Source organism: Elephantulus edwardii, unplaced genomic scaffold (assembly GCF_000299155.1).
Source record: "Elephantulus edwardii isolate Elephantulus edwardi_28Jun2011 unplaced genomic scaffold, EleEdw1.0 scaffold00006, whole genome shotgun sequence".
NCBI lineage: Eukaryota > Metazoa > Chordata > Mammalia > Macroscelidea > Macroscelididae > Elephantulus > Elephantulus edwardii.
The window spans coordinates 14,184,786-14,193,663 of record NW_006399756.1 but is presented as its reverse complement, the minus strand read 5'-3'; the positions used below and the strand labels follow the sequence as shown (position 1 = coordinate 14,193,663).

The following is an 8,878-nucleotide window of genomic DNA, read 5'->3' as shown; positions in this document are numbered from 1 at the left end:
ATCTTTCTCTCACAGAGCAGCTGGTGAATTTGAACCACATTCCTTTGCAAAATCAGGAGCAAAATCCCTTACCACTAAGTCACTAGAGCTCCCTGGAGAGATTTTAGGACTATCAGATTATGCCTTCCACCCCAGTACACACACTCCATACACACACACACACACACACACACACACTGCTGTGTTTGGCTCAGCACTGGACACAATGTGGGCACATGAGGAGCTTGGTTCACATGTACTCGGTGGATGCATAACCTGTGCTGTACATCTCGGTTCCGTTTTTGCACCATCTCTTCCATGCACAGGGAGCTCTGACGGCAGAGCCTGTCTAGAGTTGTGCTGCTAACCCACACGTTGCATGTCTCTGGCACTTCAAATCTACCAGCACTCCACAGGAGGAAGATGAGCAACCTCCTCCTGTTGTAATTTACAGCCTCAGTAACCCAGCAGCAGGTCACTACGAGTCACAATCGACTCAACAGCCCGTAAGCAGTAAGCTGAGTTGTTGAGTCTTACTTGTGTAATCAGAATAGAACTATGCTTCATAAAAATGTTCAGTGGCTGGTATCTCAGACATAGATTGCCAGGCTGGTATTTCGAAGTGCCTTGGTTGTTATTATTGTTGTTACATGCCATCAAGTTAGACTTGACTCATAGCTGACCCTGCTGTGATTACAAATACAGAGGCTGTAAATCACACAAGAGGAGATTGTCCATCTTTCTCCCTCAGAGCAGCTGGTGAATTCAAACTACTTGCCTTTAGGATAGCAGCTCAACTCCTCACCCATTGGGCTACCAGAGCTGCCTCTAGGGAGACTCAAAATGCCAACCCCTAGATGAGGACCCAAACTCATGAGTAATTTGCACCACTTGGAAATGAGGAGCTGACAGGTGGCCTCAGCAGAACCAACTGCAACTTTAAACAATGAAGCACAATATAAATTAGTCCTATAGTGAATTTTAATACACTATAGCACCAAGTCTTATTAGACTAAGGTGTGCCTGATTCAGGCCATGGTCTTTTCAATCACTTCCTATTCATCTGAGAACTGAACAATGATTAAGGATGACAGAAGGAGAATTGATACTTTTGAGCTGTGGTGTTGGAAGAGTACTGAATATCTGATGGATTGTCAAAAGAACCAACAGGTATGTCTTGGAGAAAATACAACCAGAATGATTCTTGGAGGCAAAGATGACAAAGCTTTGTCTCACATACTTTGGAAATGTTGTTGGGAGAGGCTATTCTTTAGAGAAAGACATCATACTTAAAAAAGTTAGTTCAGAAAATGAGAGGAAGACCTGGTTGAAGGTGGATTGATACAGTGACTGTGACAATGGGCTCAATTATGTTAAAAGTGATGAGAATGTCGCAAGACAGGACATGGTTCAGATCTATTGTTCATAGGGTCACTATGAGTCATACTTGATGGCACCCAGCAATAACAGAGTGAACTTACAGAATTAACATGCCCTCCAAATATTTTACTTCCCTCTAAAGGCAAATCTAAAGTTCAATGCTTTGTAAAGAAGTGTGCTGCATAAACACTTCTGTTTGGTCTGAGCCTAGGTGTTTATCTAGTGCTAGGAGGCTGTATATCGAGTGTTGTTGCAACAGAGATACCACAAGTAGATGACTTTACCAAACAGAATTTTATAATTTTACAGATTAGGAATCTGGAAGCCCAAACTCCGGGTGCCAGCTCTTAGGGAAGCCCCTCTTCCTCTGCTGCTCTGGAGACATTTTCTTTAACATCCTCAGGGTCAGCATTCCTCGGAGATCTCCATGTGTCCTGGCCTTCTGTTATGTCAATGAACTTTCTAGCTGAGTCCAAAAGGCACTTCTGAGGATTATTTCTTGGTGGTAGGGATGTGCCCCTCGCAGCTAACTTTCCTTCCCTTCTGTTTTTACAAGCCACTCTCTAGGAAGCTTTCTCTTATTGTGATGGGATTAAGGACTGTTACATTCCACCCTTAATCTTCTTCTAGCTATATGGTTTAGTAGACCATGAAGGCTCATTACATAGCTTCTATATTTTACAATTGTATGCATCTATTTTGTTGGGAGAGGGGACATAATTAAATCCATAACGGAAGCCTTTACAGAAAATTAGCAGCAGCAACTATTGTTTGGAAGGATGACACAGTCATCACCATGTATCCAGTTAATAAGACCTTTCTGCGTCTATGTTTTCAGAGGAACCCTGGAACCAAATACCAGTCATATGCTGGACATTGACGTGGATCTCAATGTTGGAAAAATTGAGAAGGTTAAGTTCCTCTGGAACAACCATGTGATAAATCTCCTGAAGCCCAAACTGGGGGCTTCCCAAATTACTGTGCAAAGTGGTGAAGACAGGACTGAGTGAGTATCTTTTACTCTAAGTCTGATTATTTATATTCATTCAACCATTTACATCCACACCCACCCATCCAATCATCCACCTTCTAAGCTGTGTATCCACTAACTTGTACATCCATCCCTCCACCCGTTTCTGCTTATCCATTTATCCCTCCACCATTCATCCAGATTCCTTCTCTTGCCATTCTGGCTGTCCATCCGTCCATTCACTCAGCCAGTTATCCATTCATCTGCCCAACTATCACCTCAGGTCTCTATATCCACCTACTTCAATTTGAAAAATCAAGTGCCGTTTTTCAAGGCCAAATTCTACTTGGGAGGGTTAAGTCCTACAGACAAACAGGAGACTATATTTTTTTTTTTTCATCTAAAACAGCAAGTAAAATACCTACTGTGATATTTAGAGAGAATCTCTGAGTTTATTCCAGTGGGTGTGCAATTATTCATGCTAATTAGTTTGTTTGTTTGTTTGTTTGTTTATAGTCCATTATATGAGAGGGATATGAATTATATTGGAAATCTGTTTCGCAGCGACCAAGCTCTTCTCATTCTGAGGACCTAGAATCATACTTGCTAGATTAAAAGATGGAACATAACCTCTTTTGAAATAAAGAATCATGGAGGAGACATCTTTTTTAAAGGACAGTAAGAAAATGTTAGCATTTGAAGGGAATTTAGATGTCACCTCTCAACTGTTCTTACTTTAAGATCAGGAAAGGAAGATGCAAAGTCCAGTAACTGGGTTAAGGTCACAGAGGGAAGCAAGTGCAAAGAATACTGGGCCTCAGAATGTCTTCTGAAATACACACCAGAACTTCATTTTGCAGGCTGTGAAACGGCAATAACCTTGATCCACTGGCATGTTGCTGGATCGGGTGTGGGAAGGGCTGTGCTATTCCTCTGCAGAAAACAAACAAAAGCTCAGGCCTGGGACTCTGCTGTCCAGCCCAGTGCACCTATCTCTATTATCCACTCTTGCCGCCAGATAGGAAGCCAACTAAGTCCTGGCTGTGGAATACACTGTAGAAAAGGTGGGCGAGGTATGGATGAAGAAGAAGGTATTCTTTACAAGTACACTGAGGCCCACACACTATATAACCCAGCACCCAAGAACTTTACCGCATCAGGTTTCCCACATGAAGGAAATGTACCGAGAATCTGAGCCCTGGGCCAGGCTGATTTGGTCACATTCTCCACCTTTAGCCAAAGACAGCAAAGAAGGAAGGAGCCCAGAGTGCTTGTCTCTTATGGGCTTTGTGGGACCTGCTTCTCCTTTTCCTCCTCCTATTACTCACTTTCTTCCTCCTTCTTTAGAAAAGTTTAGAGTTATAACTCATACACCTTACAACTCACCCATTTAATGTGTGCATTCCGTGACTTCTAACATTGTCACAAAGCTGTGCAACCACAATCTCAGAACAATCAATCTTAGAACCTTTCTCTCCCTCATAAAGACACTGCATATCCATTAGTGATCATTCTCAAGGCCCTTAACCCAGCCCTCGGCAACCACGAATCTATTTTCTGACTCCAGATTTTTCCATTCTGGCCATTTCCTATAAATAGAATCATACAATACTTGTCCTTCTGTGTCTGACTTCTGGCACTTAGTAAATATGTTCAAGGTTTTACCCATCTCAGAGCATGTCTCGGGACTTCATTCCCCTTTATTTCTGAATAGTAGTCTATTGTCTGCCTGGACCACGTATGATTTACTCATTCATTGGTTTAACACACATATGCATTGTTTCCTGTTTTGCACTGTCATGCATAATGCTGCTAGTAATATTTAGGTTGCTGTTTTTATACAGACATACATTCTCATTTTTCTATAATTCTGTGTGGGAATAGAATTGCTGGGTTAAAAGGCCTTCAGGTGCAACTGCGCCATTTGCATTCTCTGGGCATCCATGTACTTATTTCTTTTTTTTTCTATAATTATATTAATTTTCATAAACATTTACAGAGATTTTGGGCTTCCACTCATTCATTGTTGCACTATTCTCTCTACCCTCCTCCCAGTTTGTTCTTGTCCAAATGCCACAGTGCTTGTCAAAGCCAGTTCTGATTAATCTTCTTTGTCAGTGTGTCCTTTGCCATTCCCTATCACTCCTCCCTGAGAGAGACTTCACCCTGAGTCATAAGGAAAAGGGGATGGCATATTCTCTTAGCTACTTCCTGCTGAAAAGGGACGCTGTGGGTTTCAGGGTGAAGATCTTCTCTCACTACTCTAAAGGGCCCCTTTGGCAGTAGGAAACACATAGACTATTATGGAGATTGATTTTGGAATTTAGATGCACTCTTATTGATTGTGCTTGGCTGTACATGTTCATATCCTTGAAGATGTATCCTTATTTCTAGGCCTGACGCTGCCGGTCCACAAGAGACACCCTTGTTTTTACAAAACCTTTGTTTTATGTGACTAATTCTGCTCCAGTTTGTTAGGATCTCACAGGGAAGGGAGACTCTTCCTTGTTTTGTTTAGTGGGAACCATTACCCAGGATTCAGTCAAAGCAACTGAGATTCCAGGGAGTCAGCTAATCACAGTTTTCTCCTCTGAGATCAGATTTCCACAAACGGTAGGAACTCATGCTCCAAACGTTTCCTCCGCAGGTACACGTTTTGCAGCGAAGACACGGTGCGAGAAGATGTTTTACAGTCTCTCTACCCTTGTTAAGGTGGTGCTGTTCTTCTGTCTTTGCGGCAATAAATTGTCTAATGCACGCAATTTGATGTGGTGGTGTTGGTTTGGCACTGATGTCATGATTCCTCTCCAAGTCCCGGTGTCCAGGTGCAGAAATGATTATAGAACTGGAACCAAGCAGCCACAGGTAATGTCTGGAAGTCCGCCTGCTCACCTCACTCCCAGCAATGTGGAGTTTTTAGAGAATTCTTATGTCCAGGCCACACCTCAGAGCATTGGAATGTCTAGGCTAGGGCATTATTTTAAAGAACCAAAACAGTATATTTAAAAGCTTTAGGTACAAGCAAGGTTGAAGACCAATATGAATGCTTCCATCTGCCTTGGCAATGAACCTTGTAACGTAAACCTTTGTGATGAACTTTGGAATCTTCTTGCTTACTAATTTTCCTGGCATGATATCAAGGTGAACACCCAACCTCTGGAGTCAGGGAAAGCCAGATGTCCTCTCAGTTTTGTCTCTTTCTTTGTGTGCAGTCTGGGCTGGTTGCTTAATTTATTCAAGGGAAACACTTACCTTGCCCTATTGCACTAAGTGATTTTTTATTGTCCTTTGCTATTAATTCTTCTTTATTATTATTAATTTCAATGAACATTTACAGAGACTTTGGATTTCCATTCATTCATTCATTGTTGCATTTTTCTCCCCTGCCCACTCCTCCCCCTCACCCAATTCACTCTTTTCTTTGAAAAGTAAAAGTTCTTTTCTTGTTATGCAATTCCTACTCCCAAGTCCACTCCACTATGCTGCCTTCATTCTGGACTCCTGTCATGATGATAATACCTAATCATATATCCCTTTTAAACAGTTCTTCCCTCATCTGTTTCAATGCAGTATACATTATTTACTCCCTCTTTCTCAGTCTCCCCTTAACCCTGATGTCAGTCTCATTTTACAACAGTGGCACTATGTAGTATTTGTCCTTCTGTGATTGAGATATTGCACTCAGCATAATGTCCTCCAGGGTCATCCATTTTGAATAATATTGCATGAGTTCCTTGTTTTTCAGTGCAGCATAGTATTCCATTGTGTGAATATACCACAGCTTCTCTATCCATTCATTTGTTGATGGGCCCTTTGGTTGTTTCCAAATCTTTACTATTGGGAACAAAGCCACAATAACAACTATGAGATATCATCTCACCCCAGTAAGAATAGCAAATTTAACAGAGCAGCAAACATCAAATGCTGGCGAGGTTGTGGAGAAACTGGAACCCTTATTCACTGTTGGTGGGAGTGTAAAATGGTGCAACCACTATGGAAGGCTGTATGGTGCTTTCTCAAAAAGTTACAAATAGAAATATCATTTTACTTAATTCCACTACTGGAAATATACCCTAAAGAAACACTAACTGCCCCAAGAAACAATAACTGACCCAAGCAGATATATGCACACCTATGTTTGTTACGGGACTGAGTGATTTTAAGGGACAAGTAAGACATGTGAAATGCTTCGTCCTGTGGCTGGCACACAATAAACAGTTAACAAGTGAAGGAGGAGGGGCTGGGACACATGAGTTGTTCCTTCAGGCTAACAGAGACACCAAAGACCAAGAGATACAAAAGCTGCTATCTCAGAGAAGTTGTTAGAAATTCAACTAGCAGACAGGGGATTAGTATACAGACTACATACAGAAAAGGCAAAGCCAAGAGGGAAAGGGCCAAAATATATATATGACAATCCACAAAGAGGAAGGCTTAATAGCGAAAATGAGCTTCAATCTTGAATGGGAAGCTGAAAAATACAAATCAAAACAACACAAAGATCACATCTGTCAGACATAACCTAAGCAATGAAAAAGAATGAACCAGGACCCTTATGTTTTGGCATTGCCAGAATCCCTCAATGCCCTCTTGCATGCCCTTGCTTTTCTCAAGCAAATATAAGGAAGATGCCTTTGAATATAGAAATGATCACTTCTGTGCATTTTGATTGATAAAATACTATTCACTGTTATGTATGTGCTCAGAAAAACATGGCCCAGAAAGGCATTTGTTATTGTCGTTGTTAGGTGCCATCGAGTCAAGTATGACTCATAGTGACCCTGTGAACTACAAATCTGAACTCTGTCCTATCCTGTGGCAACCTCACAATCTCTGACGCACTTGAACCCATTGCCACAGTCACCGTGTCAACCCGCCTGGTTAAGCATCTTCCTCTCTTTCACTGTCCCTCCATCTCTCCAAGGATGATGTCCCTTTCCAATGATTAGCCTCTCCTAGTAACATGACTACGGCATCTGAGACAGTTTCATCATGCAAGGAGCACTCTAGCTGTACCCTCTCAAAGAAATATCTGTTTGTTCTCTGACAGTCCATGGGATATTCAATATTCTTCAACACCGCAGTTTAAAGACATCGATTCTTCTGTCCTCCTTATCCACGGTCCAGATCTCAGCAGCCTATCAATTGCATTGAGAACCCTTCTTTATCAGCCAGGTCATATTTACTTTCAATTGCAAACAAATTTGCACCAAATACAAAGAAAGTTTTGTGTTTACTAAGTTCAGGTGGTGGTGATAATGATATTTGCCTATGTTGTTTTTTGTTGTTATTATAGTTTTAATTTTTGAACCAAATTTTAAAATATGTAGTGCAGGGAGAGAGACTGAGAAAAGCTAAAATAATTGTGCAGTTGTACAGATGGTTAAAGTTGGTGATATTTTAGACTTCTGGACCTGTGACTGACATGATCTTGTATCTGGATTTAAATTCAAATCCTGACTTCTCAGCCACCGTACCTGACCTGGGGCCTGATGACGCAGTGGGTAAAGCACTGGGTCTGCTAACCAAAAAAGCCAGTGGTTGGCACCGACGAGCTGCACAGTGAGAGAGCGGTGAGGAGTTGCTTCTGTAAAGATTGTCGTTGTTGTTGTTGTTGTTGTGTGTATCATCGAGGTGGAACTGACCCATGGCTGAAAACCCGGTGGGTTTTCAGAGGCAGTTATTGCACTGGAGGAGATTGTCCATCTTTCTCCCACGGAGCAGCTGGTGGGTTCAAACCACATACCATCAAGATTACAGTGCAGCTTCTTGCCCATAGGCCACCAAGAGCTTGCTTCTGTAAAGATTACAGACTTGGAAGCCCTCTAGTGCCTTTCTGCTTGGTCCTCGAGGGTTGCTATGAGTCAGAATTGACTCAGCAGCGGTGGGGTTTATTTAGCTTGGGCTGGGCTCCTGAGACGCAAGAGGAAGACACAACACCACGTCTTTCTCTTGAGTCTCTGTCAGTGGTAGCAAAGCCTTCCATCCTCCATTGCTCCTGCTGGCATCTTGGACCAACCACACTCCTGCTGCCGAGGCCCACACCGGGACACGCGGAGTGCCCTGCTGAAGCCAACTGAGACATAGCTGTGCAGACAGCTTTATTAACAAGCTTCAGCACAAACCCCATTAATCTGCACAGATCTTACAGATTCAAGACGTTGACAATAGGAGACTACCGTCTACCGCAACCACAAGAACCAAGAACACCGAGAAAACCTCCTGCATTAAAGCGTCACGCATCTTCATCTTGTCTTCGCAGCCTCCACTGGGGGAGGGAAAATGAACACTTTACCAAGCCATTTCATAAAATGTTATGTTAAATGAAAAACAAATTACTTTTTCTTTGACTAGCTTTTAATGCTAATAGTGCCATTTATTCCTGACCTTCAGAAATATGAGATATTTTAAATGACAACATGAAAAGACTTCTTGTTTGAAAACACACACGCCTTTAGACTGCATATTATTACTTATAAGTATAGCGTGTGCAGCCTCGCTCACGTCAGTGTTCCATTTGTATCTAAGTGGTATATATTCCAGTTGACA

At 42.0% G+C, this 8,878-nt stretch overlaps 1 protein-coding gene across 1 annotated transcript in view; it reads left to right on the top strand.

Moving 5' to 3' along the window:
- Positions 1-5,040, top strand: part of PNLIPRP2 (pancreatic lipase-related protein 2) — a 23,267-nt gene extending 18,227 nt beyond the window's left edge. The window contains exons 11-12 of the mRNA XM_006879911.1: positions 2,198-2,365; positions 4,977-5,040. Coding sequence (XP_006879973.1) covers positions 2,198-2,365; positions 4,977-5,040 — 232 coding nt within the window. The remainder of the gene's footprint in view (positions 1-2,197; positions 2,366-4,976) is intronic.
- Positions 5,041-8,878: the final 3,838 nt, after the last annotated feature.